The 27,632-nt window shown below is 36.0% G+C and overlaps 3 protein-coding genes across 5 annotated transcripts in view; 1 reads left to right on the forward strand and 2 right to left on the reverse strand.

The window, feature by feature from the left end:
- The window catches only part of LOC118276011 (uncharacterized), a 133,274-nt gene extending 122,131 nt beyond the window's left edge, over positions 1 to 11,143 (reverse strand). Inside the window, exon 1 of one of the 2 annotated variants that reach the window (XM_035594136.2) lies at positions 10,653 to 11,143. In XM_035594136.2, the coding sequence (XP_035450029.1) occupies positions 10,653 to 10,775 (123 nt within the window). In that variant the 5' untranslated portion in view covers positions 10,776 to 11,143. Of the gene's footprint in view, positions 1 to 3,466; positions 3,849 to 10,652 lie in introns of those variants that run through there. The other variant, XM_050707306.1, reaches the window with a different exon arrangement.
- Positions 11,144 to 12,489: 1,346 nt separating this feature from the next.
- Positions 12,490 to 13,846, forward strand: LOC118276298 (protein FMC1 homolog). Of its 2 annotated transcripts, XM_050707574.1 has the most exons (3): positions 12,579 to 12,663; positions 12,746 to 12,809; positions 13,442 to 13,846. In XM_050707574.1, the coding sequence occupies exon 3, from the start codon at positions 13,450 to 13,452 to the stop codon at positions 13,774 to 13,776; it is 327 nt and encodes a 108-aa protein (XP_050563531.1). In that variant the 5' UTR covers positions 12,579 to 12,663; positions 12,746 to 12,809; positions 13,442 to 13,449; the 3' UTR covers positions 13,777 to 13,846. The 2 variants fall into 2 exon arrangements, with proteins under 2 accessions (XP_035450450.2, XP_050563531.1); XM_035594557.2 differs by having other exon boundaries at positions 12,490 to 12,663; positions 12,746 to 13,846.
- LOC118276297 (short/branched chain specific acyl-CoA dehydrogenase, mitochondrial) lies at positions 13,832 to 26,231 on the reverse strand. Its single transcript, XM_035594556.2, has 9 exons — positions 26,068 to 26,231; positions 25,757 to 25,880; positions 19,880 to 19,980; positions 18,174 to 18,380; positions 17,656 to 17,826; positions 16,162 to 16,325; positions 15,421 to 15,565; positions 14,553 to 14,688; positions 13,832 to 14,324 (listed from the first exon to the last, which is right to left on the reverse strand). Exons 1-9 carry the CDS (start codon positions 26,095 to 26,097, stop codon positions 14,146 to 14,148), a joined length of 1,257 nt encoding a protein of 418 aa, XP_035450449.2. The 5' UTR covers positions 26,098 to 26,231; the 3' UTR covers positions 13,832 to 14,145.
- Between the last annotated feature and the right edge of the window lie 1,401 nt (positions 26,232 to 27,632).

A 27,632-nucleotide genomic window follows, 5' to 3' on the forward strand; every position in this document is an offset into this window, starting at 1 on the left:
CATTAATGGAGAAAAGCTCTAATCATTTCGAGTTACAGAGGGACTATTCATTATAAGCAGCGTGCGAAAACACAACACGTTATTTCACGTCGGTTTTCTGTAAGACCGTGGCATCACTCCGGTTGAGCCGGCTCATTCGTGCCGAAGCATGGCTCTCCCACACATCTTGGGAAACACCACCCAATCCCACCTGTCTGGGAAAATGGTCGGGACCGCTTCTGAGCGAATGGCCTATTCATCCCCACTTGCGACGTTTGATCTGACGGAATAGCAAGGGCTTACTTCTTAATACTTACATTGAATTTTTATCATTACAAAGTGGCGAAATATAAGTGTAACATTTAATAAGTCTGTTCACCTCTGCCTATCCCTCTGAGGAATAATAGGTATGACATTATGTACTACAAACAACATTACTATGTATGTTAAAGGATGCTTGCATTGTCATGTCATTTGGAACCCATTCTTGGCTCTGATTGCAAAATACGATGGAGGTCATTAACCTTCAATTTATGTGCCAACTTACGCACAGACGGCCGCTCATGAAGCTATCCGAATATCTCAAATATCGTTTTCAACCTTAAGTGTTTTGAAATAAAGCTGAAATTCTTTTGGATGTCGGGTAGCTTGATGAGCTGGCTTCTGTACCTTTAAAAGTATGTTGTTTACGTATCGTATGTAAGGCGAGTCCTTTATAAATGGTATGACAGTATCAAGAGAAACGTACAATACCTAGGTCCAAACAATCGTTTAATAATTTTATGGAGACTGTTGTCTTTTATAGGATTTAATCATAGATATTAAAATGAGACGGGGCCAAAAATCTTGAAAATAATAACATCTTCAACATTAGAAGTTTGGATTACCTTACCGCCGAAATTGATTACCTACCGAACTGAATACAAAATCTTTGCAACGATCTAGGTTTGCGACAAAAATCTAAATCCATCCAAAGACTTTTTTATGACATCTCCCACCATGGGCGAGGCGAGAGTGAGTGTCAGACTCTTACTGACTTAAAACTATCTCGTTTTCGAGCCGGAGCCCCGGTAACCCGCTAGGCAGCCTACAACATCAGCATATGGGCTTCATCTGTGGCGGTCTGATAGCACTTTAGGTCGACTTTGATTTAGATTACCAGTGGCACGAAACTTTTATTATATTTACCTTATATTGAGCAATTGGCTGACTCTTTCTTACACAGGTAGTAAAGTATACATATCAAACGAATTGAAGATTCAGTGTATCTACTCTCTACATACTTTTTCAGTATAAGAAGGGTCTAATAATAAGTTCTAATGCATAGTATAAATAAGATTTAATTTTAATCAACAGGTTCACAACCGTTGTATCGTTTACCACGCTTCCATATTGGGTGTTGTATAGTTGGCGTTGTTCATAGATAGATAGATACCAAATACGAGGTGCACATGCAATCAACGTTAGACCTTCAAGATTATTCTCGAATTTGTCGTAATAGTATTGTGAATATTGCAGATTGTTTGTATGTTTGTTTGTCTCGCTTTTATGCAAAGCTATGTGTCGTTTTTTATATGGCATAAGCCGGTAAACGAGCAGACGGGTCACCTGATGGTAAACAATCGCCGCTGCCCATGGACACCCGAAACTCCAGAGGCGTTACAAGTGCGTTGCCGGCCTTTTGGGGGTTAGGAATTCAAGGGTTGTTGGGGAATCGGGGATTTGGAAGATTGGGAAGGGGTGTAGTACTTGTCGTTATAAAGAGATAACTCATTTTCCAGAATAGTGACGATATTATTATCATCAACATCGATAGCTTATGACAGGTCATTATTGAACTATAGGTCCCCATTACATAAAAGGGGTTTCTAGCGGTCCCATAAGTACTACAAAAAACGTTGCCAATTGTCCACATTTTAATGTGTCACTTTCAGAGCGCTTATAACCTATTTACACATTTTTGCTTAAAATATCTTTGGGAAGGGCCGATTTGTGTCACAGTGCACAATCACATTATGGCATCTCCTCTTTATTCTCGCTTCATGGACACAACTAAGAGAAGCCATGGGCAGAATGCTAGTTATTTATAGTATAAGTAAACGGAGTTTTATTAATTTTATTCACTTAGAGCTACTCCGATTGTGATGAAATTCAATGCAGACCTAGATGGCATTACAATATACCGTTACAGGTTACATTTTTAGCAAAATAAAACTATCTCTAAAAAGTAGGGGGTAAAGGGAAAATGTGTTGAATTTCGTATTTTAATTCCAATATTCTAGTCTAGCTTTAGAGATAGACTATACAAATCTTGCCTGTCATTTACAAAATACTTAAACATTGCCTAAGGTTTGAAACGAGTCGTTTAGACTGTCATATTAAAGGATAGTTAAATGTTAGTAGCTCTTTACTGTAATTACTGAGTGCTCAATTATCATTTTTTGACATTTAGATATTTCAGAATAAGTAATTTAGTAATATCCTTCGTAATAATAGCAATCAAGCACTTTTAACACATTAACGAGTAATTTTTTTTATAACTTAAGGAAGTACTGGTTAAAAAATTGAAAACTTTTTTTTGGATTGTTAGTCCATTTATTGAGGATGGCTTTAGGTTATAAAACATCACACTACCATCAATAGGAGCCGAGGAGTGGGTCAAACCACGCAGGAATAGCTTACTTATATTTTTTTATGGATTAGAGGGCAAACGAGCAGACGGGACACCTGAAGGTAAGTGATCAGCACCGCCCATGGACACCCCGCAACACCAGAGGAGTCACAGATTCGTTGCCTTTTAAAAAGTAGGTACGCTCTTCTTTCTGTTATTTTTTGTGATTAGGAAATTAAACTAATTAAATCGGACTTGGATAATAGGAAAATAAATAAATCTACGAATGAATTAATGTATGAACAAAACTAGATATAAATCACAGTAATTAAAATGTTAGTTAATGTAATTTATTATTGTCTATCAATATACGCACACGGACAATTAATTCATATTTATTCGAGTTAGAATCGTTGTGTAATCGATTTTCCAGTTAAGTAATCGAATTGCCGTATTTTCTATGAATATTTTAATCGGTTACACTTTTATATGAGTATGTTTATTCATATCAAATTTTGTTTTCACTTTTTAAAGGTTTATTTATTCCAATTTTAAATTGAGATTAAGTAAGGGTAATTTTTTTATAGTTGCTAATAAGATTTTTAAAACCAGTGTTGATGCGTCCATTGTAGTAAATCATTGGAAAGTTTCATGTTTCTTAAATATTGTTACAAAAATTTTTATTACCCAATTACTTAGCCAACACGCAAGACATTACAAAATCTGCAAAAGAAATAGCTGTCTAGTTCAAATTCTATGTTTATTGTTTAGCAAAACCCGTAAGTAATTATTGAGTTCTAAATATTTTTACAAGTTACACGGTAGTCGCAAGGGGCAATACGCCACGGACCGGCGCGGAAAGTGAAAGTAGCTCACCTCGAAGTCTGCTCGGTCCCTTACCACCATAACTTTTTTGAAGAAAATCTGGGGCATAATGTCACCTTTAACCCACCAACGTCACAATCACAAACACAAATGACAAAATGTCAAATTGTCAACCCGAACGAAAAGGAATTCTAATTTATTTTTTTTGAATTTTTTATCTGTAGCAAAAAGAACATCACTTTTGTTTTTGTTTATCACTCAATGTCATGGTCACCGTTCTTTTTTTGAAACTTCGAAATGGCGGCAAACTGATTTCCCAACGAACCAATTTCACAATAATCCTTACGATTTATTCGTTTTAATCTTAATAACAGTAAATAAATAATGCGAATTGCAGCTTTAGAATTAAAGAATGCGATTTGTACGCAAACCTTTCCCTTCTAACACTTTGTAAGCAACTAAACCACGCAACAAGCATAATGTTTATAAGTAAGAAACGTTGACTTGACTAGTACTGTCGCAATCGGAGTATTAGCGATACCGTAGAACTTCATCTATGTGCTTTATTACCTAAGCAATAAGGTGGAGATTATTTTGAGGGGCTTAGAGTTCTTATAAGTGCTAAGTTTGTCTATTTCTAGGTGCAATACACGTTCAATACGTGCAGATTGGATTTACGATAGTACTGCATTTATATCATGATCGCGACCCGTATAATTAATGATGGTATGGTACGCGCACTCAGAAAAGCGTGAAAAAAGAAAAAGTTTCAAGTTTATTATGTTGGTACTTTAGTAGAGCATTAGTGTATTATTAATAAGTTGCTTGCTTGCTTGCTACATTTATTTTTTGGTATTTAAACTTTCTGTTTTCTTTTTGTTTTAGTAAGAAGTACCTACGTTTTTTTGAGGGGGAAAATCATCAAATGTCTTCTCCCGCTTTGGGTGAAACGAGAGGGAGTGTCAGACTCTTGCTTTTTTAAATTTGACTAAAACCACCCCGTCGCTTCTCCTGCTTTGAGCCGGAGCCCCGGTAAACCCGCTAGGTAGTCCGCAGCTCAAGATCAAGTACATACCATAACATCCATTTTAATGTACACCTTAGGAACGTACTAATAAGTAACTTTTACTCATATTTTATCGTACCGAACTATAAAACTTGTATAAACACGCCCTGTACATTTCCCTAGCCAATAGACAAGTTAGAAGGAAGTTCACGATTACCGTTGGCCACGGTTCAATCATCCGGATGAGATTGATAGTTTTTGCACCAGCAACCGGTTCATTTCCTCAAACTTACGACTTACGAGACGGCGCAGGAAGGGCGGGTAACGTTACATCTACTGACGTTAGTTCTTGATAAATAAAAACAAAATGTTGTAAAATTTCAAATCAACTTTCTTTGGCAAATCAGAGGATACTTCATTTGAGAGAACAACAGAGATGCACATTACGGCACGTAATGCCGCTATACAATGTACACTTTTCACTATTTCTGTTATACATCCCATGTAGTCGGGGGCCATATATTACGCAGAAACATTTAATTATTACGAAAAGGTACGAGTTACTTAAGGAATCTTGTGGGTCCAAATATAACTGAAAAATCTTTTAACATGTATACCATTTACTGCCAAACTCACAGACATTTAATGACACTATTCCTTAGTAACAATTTTTTTCTGAAAACAATTGCTAAGGACTGGGTTAAGTGACCATTAAATGACTCTGAGTACGGCGGTTAATTGTTCTTGCACCACATCGATCGACTAGTACCTATGTATCCTTGTCCTTTATTGATCTATTTATTTCAACAGCACACACTATAAAGCATAGTAACTAGAATACATTAGTTCTCCCATAAAAGGCTAGCGAGCCTTCATGAGCAGTTCATACAAGGCGCTTTGGTAGATGCATTTAGTATAGGTAGATCTATACATGAAATTGTCACATACATAGTATTTAAAGTACTTATTAATATAATTCTTCGAGAGGACACAGAATCACGGCACATCTTTTTGGGATACAGAATAAAAAATACGGAATGGTTTTCCCCCAAATTCGAATTTGACTCCCCGTTTTACCAATTTAAAAAGGACTTTGAAAGAACTGATATTTTTTAAACAATTTTAGTTGCTTACATTATCATTGACGGTCGTGCAACGTGTAACGTGTGTCCACACATTAATGTGACCTAATGTGGGGACATTAGGATTTTCTCATGTATCGTGGGTGCGTTTACAAACATACAATTTCACATGCACATGACACCTAGACTCGAAACAACAATTTGTAGATTACACAAAGAGTTGTTCCGTGCGGGAATCGAACCTGCTACACGTTGCACGGTAGTCAACGATAATGTAGGTAACTGAAATAATGTGTATCTAAAAGTATACATCTACCACGTATCATCATCTATTCAGGGGATTCCAGTGCACCTACTCCTACTCCTTTCCAGAAGTCATTTGATGACTTTCCACCCAAAAACAGTAGCTACAAAAATGCTACCATCTGCTTTATCTAAATTCTCGCTTTCAGTCAGTCTTCCTTATAATTTTATCCCATACTTGATGTAATTATTTTAATGATGTCTATTTATATCAAAGTAAAGCACTGCCAGGTGTATAACCTTAGCAACCTGTCTGACTTGTCTAGGAATACTTTATAAACCTAGGCTAGATCAAGTCCTAGCATAGAGAGTGGTTGTGATGTGTGTTTTACGTTTAAAGTAATCGAAACGAGAGCGAGTTCGGCGATCGCATTGGTTGGTTCATTCAAGCCAGCCAATCAGAGCGAAGAATGTGCTATCATTTCGATAACTTTAGTTGAAAAGTAAAGCAATCTCGTACTGGTACTGATTCTAATAGTTTTCTGTTGTTTATCTAGTAAAAGTTTTTATGTTTCCTCATGAAGTTTGTCTACTTCTTCGCGAAAAATATGAAACTTTTATAAAGTAGAATAATATTTTCTCCTCTTCTTTGTACATATTTACGTGTGTTTCTAATCAAATCTGAAAATAGAAACTCATCCACAGTGTGCAAAATAATAAAGAATTTGAATTTGAAGTCTTGAGCTAAATCGAAGACAATCATATTGTTGAAAAGTAAAGACGATACTTATAAAAATAAAAATATATTTTGAAAAGCACGTGGCCATTGTCAAAGTTAAGTATTTACTAGAAGTAAGTCACAATATGATATCAAAACTACAATACCTAGACAAAATACCCAACATACCTAGATTACGTAAGAAAACAATACAAGACAGACTAACCCAGTAAATACTAGAAGTTACGGCATGCTAGGATTCGTGAGAAAATACGCAACACTGCGGTTTTGCGGCAATATTTGTGCAACTATCGTACAATCGACATGTTCTATTGATTTCATCTTGTCATTCAAAACAATTGTATTATTGTCTTCATATTTTAGCATTGATTTGAATTTCTATAAACATTCTGAAATGTACATGCTTTAGAAGTGTTTTATTAGTATTCAGAAATATTTGTATCTATTCAATTGAATGAATTTGAAATAAGTATTATTCAATCCTATGAATTTGATATTGGTATTGGTATTTTGCTATGGCATTCAGAGTGTCAATATCGTCAGAATGCAGAATGTATCTCTAAAATCCGCACATTCCTATTGGCAATTTAAGAAAAAATACTGAAAAGACATTGCAAAAATGACAATGCAATGTTGCATCCTTTATGCCAGGACGAAAGAGCTATGCGACAGATCAAATCTCGGAATAATGAAATAGACATTCTTTGGTACTTGCCATACTCAGAGTCATTTAATGGTTACTTAACCCAGTCCTCAGCAATTGTTTTCGATGCAAAATCGTTACTAAGGAATAGTTTAAGTAATCATTAAATGTCTCTGAGTGTGGCTGTAAGTTAGTCAGAAGATAACAGAACTTAGAACTTTCTCCGACCCTTATCTACTTAGATTATATATACCTATACTGCATTTGACTACAATCTAGTAGTCGTCTATCCTCTATCTAGATAATAAGGGTGAATCATATTTTTCTAAACAAAAATAAATTTCATCAATATCTGCTCAGCAATTCAGCGGTTAACATTTAACGGTTAACTTAACAAACACCCAAACAAACAAACTTTTCTGTCTATAATAATAAGAATTGGTGGTGATTATTCATAGCGCGTTAGACGATAACCTTGTGTAGGTAATGATTGACAGAAACGTGACTTGTTCAATAGAACAGGTAGGCTGGTATACCATGCACTTCTGTTTTAGAACGTCTCGTCTTAATTTCTCTGGTAGATAGAATAATAAATCTTACGTGCTTTGTTTAAGGTCCCTTTTTAGATGAAATGGTCAAAAGGAGACATGATTTTTGTGTTGTAATTTAAAGGATTTTCTCGTTTAGGACATTGTTATTTTATTAACCGTCCTACGGAAAAACTAATTTTACATGTCAACTCCAAAAATCGTTCTACTGTCCTCCATAGGACAATTAAAGACAGACATATCTGAAGAAGACGAGATAGCCAATAGGCAACACCTAGTAGCCAATAGGCTACCTATTCTTCTTATAAAACAAAGAAGGTACGTATTAAATTATGATTCTACTACACACACAGACGTGTGCTAGGCATAATTGGCCTCATTTCATATGATCTATGACTATGCATTTGAATGCAATCTCATACGCATGCCTAAAATGGTGCATTCCTAACTGGATGCAGCTATCTTTAGACTCGAGTTTCCTTACTGAGAACTGTTTCATAAGCCTAGGGTTCTTGGATCAAATTATTCGCTGAACACATAATTAGAACATTATTTAGGTATATATATCACTTCTGCCATTTACAACACTTTATGTATCTTATTACTTAATTAATTATCAAAGCAAATAAAATTTGATTGCACACTTGGAGCGGTGGCTGGGCAACCGACTGCCACGCAACAACGTGTAGCGGGTTCCATTCCCGCACGGAACAAAAGCGGGGAGCAATCAAAATGAAATGTAAATGGCCAATAATGAAATGTACTCATGAACTCTTAATAACTAACTAGACTAGTTAAATAACCTAGTCTAGAAAAACAATGGTCACCCAAATAACCAGACACACTAACGCTAAAAGAATTCATCAAAACAAAGGCAAAAAATTTACATAGAATACCTAAACGTCATTTGAAGTGCAGCCATATTTGTTGGCAAAGGAGTCTAGTCATTCTGCCTCATGTAAGGAAGCGTCACGCATTGTGCCAATGCTAATGCGCGCCAAAAAAGTGACAATTATTGTATCGGAGAAAGTGTCGATATGTTTTGAATTTATAATTTGTTTACCAAATTACGAGCAAGCGTGCATATAAAGATAATGTTTTTAAATTTCTATTATGCCTAACGTTTGTTTCAAATGCTATTGTTTTTGAATATTGTAAAAACTTTAGTGCGTAAGGCATGAAGTAAAATATGTCTCTCGCTAATCACGTCGCTGCTGTGACAATTTGAGAATGAGCAATTCTATGAGCAGTTTCCATTTTATCGAAGCAAGGGACCTGCAGACCTAGTTACGCAGTAGTCAGTAATATAATCGCACGGACAACCTACTTTTTCTCATCTAACTTAAAGATAAGCTGATTGATTTCCAAATGGATAATTATAAATTAGTAGTCTGGTTGAGAGAAGAATCAGCGAGAAACCCCATCGTAATTCTTACTTAAATACTAAACGTAGACCTCCCTCAATTATTGGAAATGACCTGTATCCAAACGGCTCCCTGCAGCAACTTTTAGGTATTTTCTTCAACTGTCCACCTTGTATTTGAAGGTCTATTCAACATTATTGACCAAAAAATTCTTTTAGCTACAAAACCCTATAAAAATAACACCCACAAATACAATATGTTAACAAGACCCATTACACACATAATGGTTTTTCACAGGGTCATGATTGTCTTCGAGTCACGTAATAAGAATGCATTCAGTATACGTGACAAGGTGTTTAAAACGAAGCTACTGGCCAAACCATAACCTACCTATAGTTCGGAGAATCGAAGTGAAAGCTAATGGCTAACCTTTGGGTCGTCTGTCAAAACTTTTATAGAACATGTCACGTTATTGTCATTAACTTTTTTATTTGAGAATTTTTAAAATAAAGGGTCGTGTTTTTTTGGATGTTCCTATTTGTCACACCATGGGTAATTTTTTTATAGATTTTTTTATTTATTAACATCGGTTAATTTAATAGATTTTTTTATTTATTAATTTAGTGTATCGACGCTAATTGAATTAGATAATTAAAAGAAATTAGGTTCTCAATGCGTTCCGACATTTTTACAAGACTCCGGGTCTTGTTAATCTTGGTTTTGAGCTTTGGTCTTGAGAACCTTAGGGTCTTTTTTATGGATGAGAATAGAGCAGACGGATCACCTGATGCAACTGGACACTCGCAACTCGAGAGGGGTTGGGTCAATCTCCAAAACGGGCGAATCCGTGTGATCTCTGGCGCTTTTCAGATATAGATATTTAATGGAAATGATATACCTAATATTCAAATAATATTTTTTTTTGTTTGAGATTGACCCAGTTACAGGTGGTCGACAAATTCAAGATCTAGTACTGGATTAATCGTAATTAATTATTACGAACAACTTCAATCAATTAAACACAAAAAGGTAATAGATATTTCTGTCTGCAGTATATCATAAATATTATTACATTTGCGGCCATTTTTATTACATAGGTATTACATAGGAAGCCATTATTGTTGAAATTGAATTATTTTTATTATACGCAAACGTAACGAGGTTTTCATTCCATTAATGTGTGTTATGTATTAAGTGAAGGAAACTATGCATTCAATTGAAATATTAATTGAGAATTCCTATTAATTACTTATTTTAGTTACTTCCCATAAAAATATATGTATAATAATATTATTTTATGGTTTGTTACTTAGTGTTGCGTTTGTGTCTGGGTATTGTTGGGCACGGGGTCTCATGGACTCGTTCAGCATCGTTAGTCCCGGTTAGGGTTGAGAATTTAGACATGGGTACTTAAATAAGTACCTATTTCTACTCTTTGAGACTTGAGCCATGTGAGGACTACATGTAACTTCGAAATCGATCTTCTAAATCGGACAGTGGACTTAAGACATACCTATTTGTTGCTTGTTGTGGTCACTCTTGTAACCACTAAATTAATCAGAATTAGGTACACTTTGTCTAGTAAATATTATCTTATTGAAATATGACTTACATTGAGGTCGAAACCGCTAGTGATCCACGAACGTTTCCGCAGCACGCTGTATTTTCTCCTGCATTTTGTCAAAAATCCATCAGCTTTATGTTTAGAACGACGAGTCACCACGTAACGTTCCATTCTGATTCCGCTCAGCAATCAGTTTATCACTCAAAAGAAAAACATCCGCAAACACCGCACTCACTTCTACACACGTTGGGCTCAGTCCACTAACGTCTTACAACTAAAACATAGAAAACAAACCGACTACCTACCAAAACATTTTAATAAAGTTATATAAAAGTAACGAACCGAATACGATTTAATTACTTCAAAACTCTTGAATAAATAACCAAGGAGGCCGTTACGGTTGCGTCTCAAGTAAACATTAGAAAGTTTATGAAAACAAACTAAATTCGTAATTGGAACGCGGAAAATTTAAAAATAAAATTTTCGCGCCGACCGGCTGGGGCGGGAAGCGTCGTCCTTTGGCTGAACATACGCGGTTAATAATATCGCTCGGTGCACAATTGTCGCCTTATTCGTGTTACGGTATGTTGGAACGAATACGGATGCGTGATTCGAATGCTTTGCTCATAGATTTTGATTGTCCCTCCCATACAAACGGACAATAGGTATTCGGTATTCGGTATGCGCCGCCACAGCCCGTCCTCAACGCTGTTTTGTTAGTAGGCAATTTTTCTAACCCAAATACCTGATCAAGGACGTCTCGTGTGGGAACGGTATCATAAGTGAATTAAATGCCGAATTTAGGCCGCGCCCTCATTCGATACTTCGTTTATAATTCAGGCCGTGTAGTTTATTTACCTGAATGTTCCACTTTAGGTAAAATTGAGAATTAGGGTAGTTGAAAACGATATGGGAGGTAGGTCTATTTCAAAGTAGTTACCTACATTCCATGATTTGTCTGTCTGCATAAAAATGTACCTAAGTTGTTGAGCAGTCAGCCTTTTTATAATTCTATGTGTTTAGATATCTATATCTACTGATCATGCGGTGACGGTGTGCCCTGTATGGGTTGAGCACCTCGCGTCCGCGTGCCTCTCGCGTCCGTCTCTGGTTCAAGCCATGGTGCGGAGCGAGAGACACTGGGAAGTCGTCTCCTCCTTCTGCGAAGCACTCATGCTACCTAACCACTTTAGCAGAGTAGGAGTAGGAATGGAATGGTTTATAGTTAGTTAGCTTATAGGGTGAGGGATAGAGGGGTGCGTGAAGGAACTGACGTCCTCACGTCCCAGCCTGCGCAGCCTGCGACACACGGGCGTCGGGAATTTCCGACTACTGTAAGTGAGGGTCTGCGGAATCAGACCCGTGCTAGTCAATAAACCAGGCCACACATGAGGCCCAGTAGAACTGATGCCCGACCCAGAGCTGCGGACTACCTAGCGGGTTACTGGAGCTCCGGCTCGAAGAGTAGGAGTAGGATCGATGTGGTTTTTAGTAAGTAACTCTAGTCTTGCCTTTATGGGATGAGGGATGACGCATATTAACAAGACGTTTTCATGCCATGGCGATTTAGCAAGGTTTAAATAAAATTACGATTAATCATAAATATTGTTACAGGTTAACCGCCTTTATTTATTAGCAAACAATAGAATTTAATATTGTTATACTTCTTATTTTAATAATCTAACTAACTCTTCACTAGATGGCGCTAGCTACATGATAGAAACACACGTACATTTAATTTTGGCAGATAACATATGTAACGTATGTGTAATGTTAAATGTTTTACGTAAAGTTAATAATTTTATATTAACTACAAATAGAAGCAATTTTCTTTGGTTACTTTATTGCATTTTTTCTGGTGTCTTATCAACGTTTAATTCCTTGTACTGTGGCAACTGGCAACAATTTACAACAAAATGTCAAAACCCGAACTCGACAGCGATGGTTTTCAGAAAGTAAAATCAAAACGAATTTCCAAGAATAAGCCTACTAAAATACCAAGCAGAGATATACAATTTGATAAACTAGACCTTGATATAGACGTCGACAAGACCATTCAGTAAGTATCTATAATAACTCAGCCAAAAAAACATCTTGACAATATTTTGAGGTTATATCATTTGTTGTTTACTATCTTACAGACGGATTTACTGCGCTGTAGACGATTTGCGGCTGTCTAGCTACTTAGAGGACGTTATAAAATCCGTGAGTAGCATTTTAAAGGACAGAAAAGTTGTAGAAATAGTTTGTTTAGGCCTCGGACATGTCGCAGAATGTAATATTTCAAAGTATCAGTTAGCTCTCTTGCTGTGTCTAAGGGATCATTGTAAACCTACTAAAGTGTTAGTACATGACCCTATTTTCTATAAAAAGGAGTGTGAAGTCTTAAAAAAGTTAGGCTTAGAAGTTATATCAGAAAATAATGAAGGTGGTTATGTAATATCTGATAAAGGACCTACTCTTGTTTATTTACCTCACTGCCCAAAACAATTGACTAATAATTTCCTTTGGAGCAACTGGGGTATTAATTTACAAAACTGTGTACTCATGTGTAACAGTTTTCACTCATTAATTGACAATCAACCGAGTAGAATACTATCAGAAACTGTCCCGTACATATTTAAAATATTCCCACACACTTCCGAAGAGACACTAACTAATAATTTCAAATTCACTGACATTTTTAATGATACTGCTATCCATTACTTTACTAAAGAAAATCTAGAACAACTTGATTCAGATTTTTGGGTCAAAGGCGACAAACCGACTTACGAAAATACCGAAGAATTCATAACATCTCTCATGGTAAAGCAGCTGAACATTTAATTTGTTTGAAGGTATAAAAATGGCATCCATTTCTACGAAGCCAGCATTAGTTACTCTACGGCAATTGTTGTCAGAGTTACGTAAACAGAGCTCGGCATCAAAGCTTGCAGAGAATCAAATGGTTCAGTACATATTCAGAGAGTACAGGAAATATCAGACTACAGACCAACAACTGTGCAAGGCTGCGGATGAGATGCATTTCAGAGCTAAGTCTTATTATGATTATCTCCACCACTCAAGAAGGTACAAAGAAATCAATGCAGAGTTCAAAGGAAAGGGAGAACGGAGTGTTGAAGAAACGGCAAGAATGGTCGGTTTCAAAATGCCTCATGAACCGAAACCTTAAAGTTACACAACAATAATCTTAGGTAGACTTAGTTTTCTGTAAATAAATGCAAATATTATAGTTTATAAAAGTCTTTTATTTGGAATACAATTTGTATAAAATATATATTTTTTAGTTACATTAAAATTTGATTTTGTATAAAAGGGAAGACATTATTCTTAGATAATTATTTATAATTATATAATTAATGTCTAACTAATATCAACTACAATCTCTTTACCTTGTATACATAGCAATAACAAACTTTAGTTCACCATTTAGTAAATGCAAACGTTTTGAAATAGTAACCTGTACTATTCGTTAAATTCGGATGTTCTCAAAATTATTTTATGTACAAAATATCATACTTTTAATTTTATTTTATAATCTCTATTGGCTGTACTCCTTCTCAATCAGCTTGGCAATAGTTTGTAACTGCATATTGCTGGTTCCTTCGTAGATGGTACCGATCTTTGCGTCCCGGAAGAACTTCTCTTGTGGGAAATCTCTGGTGAAACCTACTCCTCCCATGAAGTCGATGCACTTTGATGTCAACTTCTGAGCGATTTCTGTAAATTAAACATGTTGTTAGTGAACTTTTGGTTTTAGGTACAATATTTTTTCTGGTGGGCTCAAACCATCTTTTGCCCACAGTTTCATTGATGTGAAAATTAAGTTTCTATATAATTTAAATTTTATCTTAAGGTCTATTCTATCATTGAAAAGATGTGCCATCACTTGATCAATGAGGTAATGACTTATTTTAATGACCAATGTTTTTACTTATTTAATTTTACCTGAAGCGTAATATTTAGCCATGGCAGCTTCCTTGACGAAACTCATGTTATGTTCCTTGAGCCTGGCAGCGTTGTAGGTCAGGAGACGAGCGGCTTCCAGTTGAGTTTGGAGGTGAGCGATCTGGTAGCTGATACCCTGTGTGAATAAAATAGTCCATATTATAGCTAATACTTATTAAGTCGTACTTTTTTTATGTTTAATGGGCCGCTATCTCGCCTAATGGTAATTGATGTTGCGGCCTACGGTGGAGCACGTCTGGCCATAAGCAACCTATTCACTCGGGCTTTGAAGACACCCAGGTAACACCCTTCAGGAAACAGACTCCGGCAAGGAGTTCCACTCCCTAGCAGGAAGTGGAATAATAACAATAACACCACTATGCATAATTACCCAATTATGCATCACTATGATTAAGTGAGATGACTAATTTTTATGTTTATTTTCGTCTTATAGATTACTTATTATTTTTTTTTTTTTGGTATTTTTAAGTTGTAAATAATATGTTAGTTTAGATTAATAATTATTCCATACAATACAATAATTTCTTATAGATTATTACAATTATTTTTACCCCGTCATCATCCCTATTTGCATACTAATTTAAATTCTATTAGACAGTCATAACAGTAGACAAAAAGTACGCAAGTAGGTGTAGGTATGGTTTTTTTGTAATAATCACAGAAAATGCCTGTTTTTCTGCTAGTCAACCTTAGAATATTAATTATGAATATTAAATATCTGTTAATACTTATTTACATAAATTATAGCTACCTACCAAAATAGTGTCAGTGCCTACTTAACTCATCAATATGTCTAAGTATTTAGTCTCTATTTCAATACCAGGTTTTATTGGGGGGTGTTTTTTACCTGGAAAGAGTAAATGCTCTTGCCAAACTGTTTCCTCTCAAGTGTGTAAGGGATGGTGGCGTCCATGCACCCTTGGCACAGACCGATCATCTGCGACGCGATACCAATGCGGCCCTCGTTCAGGAAACCGGCTGCGTATTTGTAACTGGAATGAAGAAATTATTGGATTTAGAAGATTATGTATCTTCACATGCAAAAATTATAGAGTAGGTATTTGTCTATTCATAGGTCACAGAAATAGGTGTATCGGAGTTTGTAGGTAGGTAGGAATCTATTTGTTCAGTGCCGTCTCATGCAGCGCAGCAGCTAATCACTACCTACGCTTAGCTAGTGCACTAACCGTACAATCTGATATGTAGGTAAGTACCTGCATACCTATAAATCCTTAACTAGACACACAATAAAATTACTACGTATTCCTGTAGTTGAATGATAGTAGTTCCTTACTACCCAGGTACTAGGTAAGCAGTTCAACTACCTACGTTTGTGCCATACTAATTTACAGCGATGTCTCCCCGAAAATGATGACGCACCTAAACAGCGTTTTGGCCATTCGAAACCTTTACCAGACAAAATTCAGTAACATTATGTACGATACCATTAGACTGGCATGCTATAGGCGGGTGGTACCTACTTCCCTAGTTGAGCCAAACCTCAATGAAATTACATAAAGCGGTTAGGCTCTACCACCGAGACTTATAGTTCTATTCAGGAAACGGTAAGCATCTAGTTTCTACTCACCCTTTGCCGTATTCTCCAAGAATGCTGCTTTCATGGACTCTCACGTTGTCAAAGTGCACCATGCAAGTTCCTGAGGCACGGATTCCGAGCTTGGTCTCAGGCTTGGCAACAGTCAGACCGGGGGTATCACGCTCCACGATGAAGCAGGTGATGCCTTTGTAGCCCTGCAATTTTAGGGGTGTTTTAGTGATGGAGTTTTGCTAATTAGCATAATTGGAGCAATACTAGCCGATCTGGAAGTCATTGGAGTGGTTTTACCTATATTCAGTTATCGATCAAATTCAAGACTCGCAAAAAAACATATAAACAGACTTATATTCGGTTTTGAAGTCGATCATGACTGCTAGTCTTTTCTTGGGTCTACCTTTATTAGTAGAATTTTTTTGGTCCTAATTTTATTTTGCATAACAACGCATGGCAGAAACTTCATTTTGCAGAAAATCATTTGGTATACCATCATTTGTAATACATTAAAAATGCATAATTTTGTAAGTCAGAATCATCTTTAGGCATAAATTAATACGCACAATAATTGAAAGGTAGAACCATCATATTGCAGAATGTTCACTGTCAGAATCGTCTTTTGGCATAAATTTCATAACCATAATAATTAAAAAGTAGAACCATCATATCTCAGAATGTTCACAGTTAGAATCGTCTTTTGGCATACTTTTAATATCCATAATAATTGAAAGACTCATCTATCACGCAAGCATGCAGCATACAAGCAAGCATGCAGCATGCAAGCAAGCAAACAAGCAAACAAGCAAACAAGCATGCAAGCATGCAGCATGCAAGCAAGCATGCAAACAAGCAAGCAAGTAGCATGCAAGCAAGCAAGCAGCATGCAAGCAAGCAAGCAAGCATGCAGCATGTAAGCAAACATGCAGCATGCAAGCAACCATGGTTTCTGTCACGGCTCCGGCGCTGCGGGGTTCCGGCGGTCCCACGCGCGCTAATCGTCGCAGACGGCTTTCGCTCACCACCGCAACTTCGGCTTGTTGGCCGGCTTCGCCGGCCAGCCTCAGCTGCGGCGACTCGCTCATAGCCGCCTGCTCCTCAGCCCGCGGGCCGCCTCGCCCCTCCGCGCCTACGCGATTTTAAATTGCACTCTAGGGGTAGGGCAGACAAGACTACGTGCAGTCGGTTTTGCAGCGATTCGGTTCTGTCACTTCACTAACTTTTATTCTACCATCTTCTTAATATGCCAAGTGAAATTATGCCAAACAATCGTCGCTCTAAATAAACGTTATGTGAAACAAAATTATGCAAAATTAAGCTTCGCCAAACGTAATTATGCCAAATAAAATTCTACCATCTTAAAAGTATGCCTTTGTAAATTCGGACATATAAACATTCGACAAAACAATAATTATGTTAAATGATTTTTATGCCATATGTATATTCGTTTAAAGAAGATGATGCCAAGTCTGTTATGCCAAACAAATTTCATAGCAAAAATTCTGCCAGATAAAGGGAACTCTCTTTTCTTACCTTAGACGGGTCAGCATTAGCCATAACGAGGAACACTCCAGCGACATCGGAGTTGGAGATCCACATCTTGGAACCGCTGATGACGTAGTGGTCACCGTCCTTCTTGGCAACAGTCTTCAGGGCGAACGCATCGGATCCTGAGCTTGGTTCTGTGAGGCAGAAACTGCCGGCCTGAGAAGAAAGGAAAATGAATATTCTGTTTATAATATGTAAATAATGTTAATGCATGTATATTATGTAAATAATATTAAATTCCTTCAAGGAAGGTGAAAAATCTTAGAATTTTTAGTTGAAGACATTCTTCCAGTCTTTATTTATAGAAATAAGTGGCATACCACATAAACAGTTCTCCCTATAGAACTGTATTCAAAATACAGTTATGCCATAAGTCTTAATTATGGGTTTGGCGGTTTATTTAGCTGGAAACCTCCTAACCGACTCGAAACCAGCTAAAATAGTCACAATTGTCTTTAATCCTAAAACTAAAAAGTAAGATGTAATCAAGTCAAAGTACTTACGTATTCTGTGCAGAGTTTGGTCAAATACTTCTGTTTCTGCTCTTCAGTACCAAGCTTCATGAACAGGGAGTTGACCAGGGTGTTGTGAATGTCCACGTAGGCAGCTACCGCAGGGTCGACCCTGGACAACTCTTCGACGACCAGCATCATCGTGAGGAAACCGCAGCCGGAGCCTGAGTATTCAGTGGGGGTCTCGATACCCATTAACTGTGGAGAAAATTAAATGTTTATTAATAGTTTTGGCTGAATTTTATTTTAGCAGAGAAACGGTGGTCAATTTTGTGGTTTCAGGTGAACTTAATGATGATATCGAAGATGGATCATAAGAAGATAGGGCTGATGCCTGACCAGCTGTAGACAACCTTGCAAGTTATCGGGCTTCTGGCTTGAAGCAGGAGTAGGAACGTGTGTTGTAGGAACGAGTGGTATTTAATTTAGTCATTAAGAGTCGGACATTCCCTCTCGCTTTTCTCAAGGCAAGAAAATTAACTTGATTTTGCTCCCTTAAAAATTAACCTAAATATAATGATCTCCATTATTTTAGGTATCCTATATTGTATGTAGATAAGAAGAATTAGTTACATATTTATAAATGACACGACATTAACGACTTTCTGTAAGTAAATATACTGTAAATTGGACTTAAGTATTTATGAGTCAGAAAGTGACCTCTAGCTAGGGTTCCCAACTATACTGTTAAAAACAGTATTATACTGTTTTTCACTAAATTATACTTTTTACTGTTGAACAATAATAAAGTATACAAAATACTGTTTTCAAAATGCTTAACACTACACAGTGTTAAATGTTAGACGCTCACACATATTTTAAAAAAAAAAAATACTGTTAATTTTTCTAAAATACTGTTTACTTTCCTTCTCAGACCTAAATATACTTTATTTCTTGTAAAAAAAGTTGGCAACCCTACCTCTATCTGTTAAGGTACTCATATATATTAACATAGATCATCATCTGACACGTTAACCGCCACTTCGGTCACTGCTGGTGACCGACACTTTAGCGGAGGATTTGCCTTCAATAGTTTTCTTTCGGCAGATAGTGCTTTAGGCACCGATAGGTAGAATGTAGGTACTTAAGGTAATTGCATTACTTCTACAGTCATCTCCTTAAAATCCCCTTTCACTTTTAGCCATAAATCTACTTGAAATATTGCATATAAAAGATGTTATCTAAGTCTTTTTAAATCCATGACATTGTATTGAAAGTCAAACTGATATCGTAAGTCATCAGAGTTTATTGCCACTTGTTTGCACAATAAATGCATTATGTAATTATGTATGTACCTATATAGATAAGTAGTTACTTAGGTACTTATGTTTATAGGTGTTTTTTTTTAGTTATGCACATAATGCAGTGTTATACATTAATTATTGATCGATTGAAATTGGTATAGCGCGGTAAGACAGGTACCTACCTAGGTTGGTATTCCCAGCTTCCCAAACCACACATTTCAAAGAGGGTTTTCTAATTTTTACGACCTACCTGCTGCAGAAATAAAGAGGTGATTTGTTTTGGAACTAAATAAATCAATGAATCAACATGCGTGCATGAAAAGACTGACTGTTGATGAAGCGATCTTTCGGTTACTTCTTGTCATGTAAGCAATTGGCGTTACAGTCTCTGCCTATTCCCATGGGAGACCGGCCTCAGATTATGGTGATGATAATACTGAAGTGAACACTTACACCATTGTCAAAAAGCAGTTGCCTGATGCTGTCATCGATGCGGTGTTCGTCTTCCATTTTCTTGACCAAGGGAGCAATCTGTTCTGTTGCCAGTTTTCTGACTGTAACCAAGAAAAATAAAGAGTTAATCATCAAGGAGCCATTTCAACTATATGGCATTTAATAATATGTCTTGTAAAACAAAGGTTCCATGGTTAAACAAATTATCCTGGGTGTACACCCAGGATAATTTGTTTCAATCCAAATTATTTCTGGAATGATTTATCTATTTGTATAGGTAAGTAAGTATGTGTTGTACCTACTTATTTATCTATTTGGACAACTCTGTCTATTGGTATTACTTTTATCACATCAATTGTCGATTATTATCATAGAGATAGCGATGGTTTACTATTATCCCACTCAAATCCATCCAATCTTGACTGACTGACTGACTGGCCCATCTAGAAGTTTACATAAGATAGAGTAGTTGAAAATATTTGAGGCCACTACCAGGTGGACTAATACATGTAGTATAACTATAATAAAATAACTAAATAATAAACTACGTAATTAGGCTTCCTGTAACCTTACTCACACGCAAGCGTTGTGTCACGTCGGTTTTCTGTGAGGTCGTGGTATCGCTCCGGTCGAGCCAGCCCAATGGTGCCGAGGCATGACTCTCCCACACTTTATATCACAACATGAACCCGTAGTTCCATTTCAGTTCCAAAAACACTAAAAATGTGCCTCTAAACCCTGACTTTACCCATCTACGGGTATATATGACTAAAAACAAACATCAGTAGTCGGTCATAATAATAATGTTCGATACCGTCGACCACCATCATTTAAATGACGATAAAGCACTTGGGTACTTAAAAAACATGTCACGCTATCGTTTCAACGAGCAGCCGTGCAAAGCGTTCGTACAACAAATGCTATGTTATTGAGGACGGTCGAGTCATATTTTATGATTCTAGGTTTCTAGTATTTCTATACTTATGGTCGCGTGTCTAACTTGTAAGTACCTATGTTCTAAAAACATGGTGAAACGCAAGCTAGGTAGGCTAAATGTCTGAGTTATATAAAGGAGATTTTTTTGAGGTAGTGTGAGTAGGTACATAATGTGTTAGGTTAGTGGAACAGCTGTTTAAATAAGTATTGGTGTTTATTTGCGTTTGGAAATAAGTAGCAAATTGTTTACAATTTTCCATTTATGTAGGTATGTCTAGGGTCAATCCACTAGGCAGTGTCGCAGTTCCATAGATTTATGTGATCGTAAAAGAGTCAGGAGTCATTTTCTGTAGGTATCAACCGGAAACGTTTTCAGTTTCGCATAAAAAAGAGCAAAGTTCAACGTAAAAAAACTGAATAGAGTTTGTACTGTTTCTTTCAAAGGTAATATAGACAGTTTTCAGTTATCACATATACCACCACGTGACCATATACTTTGGGCCACGAGACAATCTAGATACTATAACTATCAATCTACTTTCAAGATGAAATAAACAGACGCTTCTGTATTTATAAACACGTTTCAAAAATGTATCAAGAAAACGGGTGTGTCCAGACGTAAGCCGACGCAACAGCACATATTTCAGTCTTTATATACATTCGCGATTTTATATAAAATATATGTTTAATTCGGTAACACCCACGTTTCTTTATCGCTGTTTCTTCCATCTTATCAAAGTCATACGTTTAAAAACAAGCGTTTATCTACTGCGCGCTGTTGCCAAGTATTTTAGCGACTCAACATCGAAAGATAGATAAAAAGTATTATAATACTACAGTTGTTCTGTTAAGATTACGTTATTTCATGCGAGGATAGGTCGGTTTTCGTAATAGGTTAGTGATAAAGTCCAGTCGAACTAAAATAGCAACGATTAAAACTAGCCTGTGGGCGTGGAGCACTGAAATTAAAATGTTAATAACGTTGCTAATTTCTCTAAGATTAAAGTAACTTCTGTAGTAATAAGCTGGCCTACTAAACATCGTACCGCCTCAGCTATTCTCTCAGTCTATTCAATCAGATTCTTACTGACTAAAAATCACTCTGTTCCTACTCCTGCTTTTCGAGCCGAAGTCCCGATAGTCGCTAGGTATCTTTTACAAATGATTTTAGTGACACGAACATTTTGTGGATATCGTATGTCCGTTTAGAACTAGTCCGCAATTGCAGACGAGTTTGGTATTTCCTGACTAGCCTGATAAATGACGTTAGAACGTTCAGTTTTCTACTGAAAAGTCAAGCATTATAATATTTTTGTGAGATAGAACTATAAGTGGCAAATGAGCAGACTGATCACCTCATCAGGTGATCAGTCTGCTCATTGCGGCGCTGATCGCTTACCATCGTAAGCGATCAGCGCCGCCAGAGGAGTTACAAGTGCGTTTCCGAATTTAGGTAGTATTGTGAAGTTTAACTGTTACTTGGCCGAAGTAGGTACCTATTTCTGGGCTTTTTTGAAAAGTAGTAGCACGGAGTCTGGAAATGTACTCGGTATATGGCAATAGGTTCACCACATATGGGATTTACAAATAACTTGTGAAAAGTGGGTGTACATTGTACAGTGGCATTACGTGCCATAATATGCACATCTGCCTACTCCTACGGGGATAAAAGGCGTGATGATATAGTGAAGTTATATTGCGTACACATTTATTGTTATCTGATTCATAACAGCTTTAAGACTTTATTATGGCATTAGTTTACATCATAAATAACAAATTACAACAACACACGGTTATAACAAAATAACATGTTTTCCTTTTTCCGCCACATGTGCGATATTTACAAGATAATTATAGCTTTATAATACATATGTATTATCGTCACAACTAGCTTTTATTTATTTATTTTAGTAATAGGTCGAAGTTGAACTATTGCTATTGCGTATAACCGAAAAATAATGAAATGACGAGAGGAGATTGTTATAAAGAAATACCAGCAAAGTACTCAACGATGGAAATCATTGAGGAAACATAAACAAGTAACACGACGTGTGTTTTCCTTGAAAATGTAAGGCGACGATGCTCCATTACCTACGGCGTATCTGCCGTATGAACGGGGCCACCGAGCCAGCAGGGCCCCCAACGTGCATAAACAAAGAAATTAAGAAATCAGAAATCAAGAAATGTTTAAATAATGTATTCCTTCAAAAGTAGTCAGCTACTTTAGAAAAATTAACGTCATCGTCACCATCGTCGTCATAAAGGGCCCCAAACATGGGCTCGCTGTTATAGTAGCGGTACACAGGAGAAATCGAAGATGATTTTTCTCACCCCAAAAAATGGGCGCCTCAACTATTTTTTATACGGGGATAGCCAAGACATGTAACGCCACTGGACATATTATTTGTGCTATGTAGGTAAGCAATTAAAATTACATTACCAGAAAACGTTTTGTGATACAAAACACGATTCTTAGTGGGTAACTACAGTTAAATTACCCAGAATTCAATTCATCAACGACTAATTAATAGTATCAATATGCAATTAAAACTTTCCTACACAGATGCACCGAAATATTTCCATATTTGTTGATATTTCACAATCACACCGCAATAACGATGTGTTGCATCATAACGATTATAAAGAGCACACAAGATAGCAGTTACGACCGGTAATGTTATTATTTAATTTAATATTACTTATCTATCTAGTTCGACCATGTATATGTACATACATAACATGTATAACTACGTCATAATATTTGTCGCTGAGTTTCATAGGCTAATTTTAAATGAATGAGATTGTACGGCTTATTATTGACAAGATGACTCGATTATGCTGCGTGTGATTATGGCCTCTGGTGTGGTTTGAAATTAGGTGAGTTCCTTATCAAAAGTTACGTGAGTAAGCCGATAATATAATAATTAATGATACTTATTGGTTATTGTGTTATTATGACAAAGGTAGAAGATGATAACAAATACGAGATTGCAGCTTTGAATTCGAGTCAAGCAAAGTGTTGAATTTCGATATCGATATGGACACTAATGTAATGTAGATTGGGAGTTTGGACTTTGGCTGGACGTGCTCTAGCGCGTCTCGATTAATAGGGTCATGTAGCTGTAGCTCCGGAGCTGCGGACTACCTAGCGTGTTTAGAGTGGTGATTTTTAGTCAGTAAGAGTCTGACACACCCTCTCGCCTCGCCCAAGGCGGGAGAAGTCATTGGATGATTTTCGCCCTTAAAAAAGGTCATGTATCTACATTATTATTATAGGCTACAAAACTCAATGAATTCAGGCAGTAGTATGGGAGACTTTTACCCAAAATTGGGAGGAATATACTAGAATTGAAATAAGAGTTCTAAACGATAAGTAAAGGGGCAAGGCCACGGGCAGTAACTAGTATCATCGATTTATCAAACTACTTACGTAGGTATGTCTATAATGTTGATAAGATAGCAACATTAAAATTTATTTTGTTAATTTTTTTATTGTTATGCTTAAGTAATCAATCGTAATCATTTTTATCAGCTTTATAGGGTACCTTTGAATTTGTATCGTAAGATTGAATAATACGATAATGGTATCTAAAGTAGGTACAAGCGCCAGCAAAAAATAATTATTTTTCGTAGTATTTTTATGGGATCGATAATTGGCAAACGAGCCTCTCATCTTTTCGCCGATTTTCACCGTAATCCGCTTAGCAGTTTTTGCGTCTTCGAATAGTAAACATTTAATAATGTATAGAAGTGTTTTATTTTTTTCGCCAAATGATTAAAACACTACAACTACTTAGGAAGGTATAAGTACGTAACCAAGTAACGGTACCTAATCTTCTGAAAAACTTTTTTACACACACACATTAAATTTTATGACATTACAATAATAAGTCGATTAATTTTACTAAGGTTTTTATAATTAATAGCTAGACATTTAATTTGAAGATTAGATACTTTTTAATAGGTAGGTGTGTAAAAAAATAAAATGGTCAGTGGTAATCGTTACAAACTATTTTTCAATCTTATTTTTTCTACCCCTATATTATTGGGTGGTTCATGGTTTATATGAAAATGGGTTAGTTTTAAACTTACTCTAAAACTATCTACCTACATAAATGTTTTTGGCCTAACAGTGGTAAGCTGAAAAGCAAAGCTAGGACGAAACTCAAAGACTAGTTCACATTGATGACTGGATACCATCTGTAAAGATGATATACATATACATGTATCACTTATGTATACCTAGGTATCTATATAACCTATCTAATACCTAGTTATAAATATGTCTGTGTATCTTTTAGTACCTATCGTTATGACATACCACCTACTTAGTGATAACTGATAAGACCACAAGTCTTGGGTTCAAGTCCAGTCAAAATTGGATGTGTGATATGAGATTTATTTATTCAATCACTTTGATTGTCCAGTCCATTACATCCTACTTAAAGAATATATTTTTAAACCGACAATGTCTAAATATAGAGGGGGCAGAGTTCAGTTAATCCAGCAGTAATATGAATCTAACCAGATGTATGTTACTGACCTTTGATAGATAGAAATAGGGCAAAGAAAGGAGTCTTTAAATGGAACCTACTGAGGTATTTAACTACGACAAAAATTAAAACAATAGACGATCGTTAAAAAATGGCGTCAGACAATGCAAATAAGTATCTAATAAATGTAAACTTCGATCATATTTCATTTTTTTTTATTGATCCGTGTGTATTGTAACTTGCTGATATTACAAGTCAAATTATTATGTGATAGCATCGTGTCGCCTTATTTTAATGATAAGTAAACTTGTTTTTTATTTTTTATTTATATTTTACAGGATAATTATTGCTGTTTCGTTGATTTCTATATGTATTTACTGAGTCGCGTAGTTTACGGATGTGCGCATACCATGTTTGTTTGCGTTTTAAAATCTTGAATCGCACTTACTTGTTTCTTTCATGGCGAGTTCATCTTCGGTCAACACGGACAACGGTTGAGGAGTGACCACATCCGAGCTGTAATTCCTGTGCACTTTTGCCGCTACCACGGGAGCCCTCCATTGCTCCAGAATCTGCAAAACCGGCTACTTTTAAATAACTTTTTACTACATAATTATTATCTAACTATAACTCAATCGATTATCTACATCAATATTCATAATGTTGGCTAAACTTTAAATAGAATTCAAATCGAATTCGAATTCAAATGGAACCATAGTGTAATATTTATTTTTATTTATTGAAGCACTGATCACACACCTTGCTGCCAACGCGGCGTAATGGGAACATTGTTGTTTTAATTATTTTATACTGTTTGCAACAGGCAATAGATGCGGCCGCGCCTGCGTTGACCGAACTCCGAGTCGAACTGAGTTGATTTCTCGGGACCGGTATGTTATCTCACTCACACGAAGATAACGTGTTTCGAGTTCGACCAAATCTACTTTGGTGACCTTGACAGTTACAAAATACGAATTTATTGTGCTCTATTATCTTTGTAAATGATTTTAAAGTAGCATGTATTATGCCATTGAATAAATGGATAGATACCTACCTACCTAGTATGTTAATGACTAACTGTGTTAATTTTACAGTATCCTCTACCCTGCACATACATAAGTAAATACTTAACACTAAAGAAGCTAGACAACTATTCTAATTTGTTTGTTTTTTCTTCTAAGCTTTGGCATTGATTAAAACTGGCCTATATCTGTTTCTCTTTCGCTAGCGAAGTTTTTGAACAGGATACAATGTAGTTACAATCAATTGATCCATTAATTCCTTAAAACAGATGATGTAGCACGAGATTGGATCAACTTAGTGCGTGCGTGCACCAATCTTGATAGACTGAGTTGTTACGAATTACTCTTAGATATCTATACATCTAGCTAAGAAGAGCCTTTAGTATATAGATGTTATTATATCGATTTCTAGTACCATCTAATTCCTTGGTTTAAGACGCTTAGGTCCCGGACTCCCGGTGATGTTTTCAATAATGGTAATAAATCTAAAACACCTGCTTATTGAGTCTATTTCATTATTCTATATAGGTAAATATAGAGGTACTTATAATCTATGTGCATTTAGGAGATGTTTGTTTTGGTTGTGTACACAAAGTTATTTACTTAACCAAAAAAGGGAAACATCAATTTTTATGTTTGTTTACTTTTTGCTCATAAAAACCGCTAGGCACTTTGTCATCAGCCAGCCTAAACTTGTACCCAAACTTACAAAACCTTTTGTCCAAATTATATAGTCCAAAAATAAATATATTATTATAAAAATAAACAAATAAGTTAAGTACCATGGAATAATTAAAATGTACAACAACTAGACAATGTCCTACAATACATCAGGCATTTGTCCTATTGGAACATTTTCATTTAAGTTAATAAATAAGAACACAAGCTTCTTCACACTCTTGAATTAATTATGGCATTTAGTTTAAGTTAAGTTTTTTTAAATACTGGTTTATAATGTAAATGGAAATGGTATGCAATAAACTGCTATCACGCCGGTAAAGTTGCTGTGTGAAACGAAACGTAATTTTCTTTGACAGCCGGACGTATTGGTAAGGTTGGTATCTCTGTTTTCTAGAATAACGCAGAAACTGACAATTTATTGCCATACTAAGTTAATGAATACAAAAACAAGGAAAAATGTTAAATTATATAATTTTGCGAATCACTTTACTTTATTATAAAATTAATTAATATGAATTATATATTATTGAATAGTAATTATAGCAAAGAATTGCTTTTAGTTCTGAACAGATACTATTGAGTTATTATAGTGTGTGTGTATATTTTGTGATTATGGTGTGT

This window comes from Spodoptera frugiperda, chromosome 31 (genome assembly GCF_023101765.2).
Source record: "Spodoptera frugiperda isolate SF20-4 chromosome 31, AGI-APGP_CSIRO_Sfru_2.0, whole genome shotgun sequence".
NCBI lineage: Eukaryota > Metazoa > Arthropoda > Insecta > Lepidoptera > Noctuidae > Spodoptera > Spodoptera frugiperda.

Bases quoted from the DNA above. Each gene is read 5' to 3' on its own strand.
- LOC118276298 (XM_035594557.2), top strand. From the start codon at position 12,521: ATGTCAAAACCCGAACTCGACAGCGATGGTTTTCAGAAAGTAAAATCA. The intron at 12,664-12,745 runs GTAAGTATCTAT...ACTATCTTACAG, and splicing joins GACGTCGACAAGACCATTCA to ACGGATTTACTGCGCTGTAG.
- LOC118276297 (XM_035594556.2), bottom strand. From the start codon at position 26,097: ATGTTCCCATTACGCCGCGTTGGCAGCAAG. The intron at 19,981-25,756 runs GTAAGTGCGATT...TCTTGGTTACAG, and splicing joins ACTCGCCATGAAAGAAACAA to TCAGAAAACTGGCAACAGAA. The intron at 14,689-15,420 runs GTAAAAAACACC...TTATTCACACAG, and splicing joins AGAGCATTTACTCTTTCCAG to GGTATCAGCTACCAGATCGC.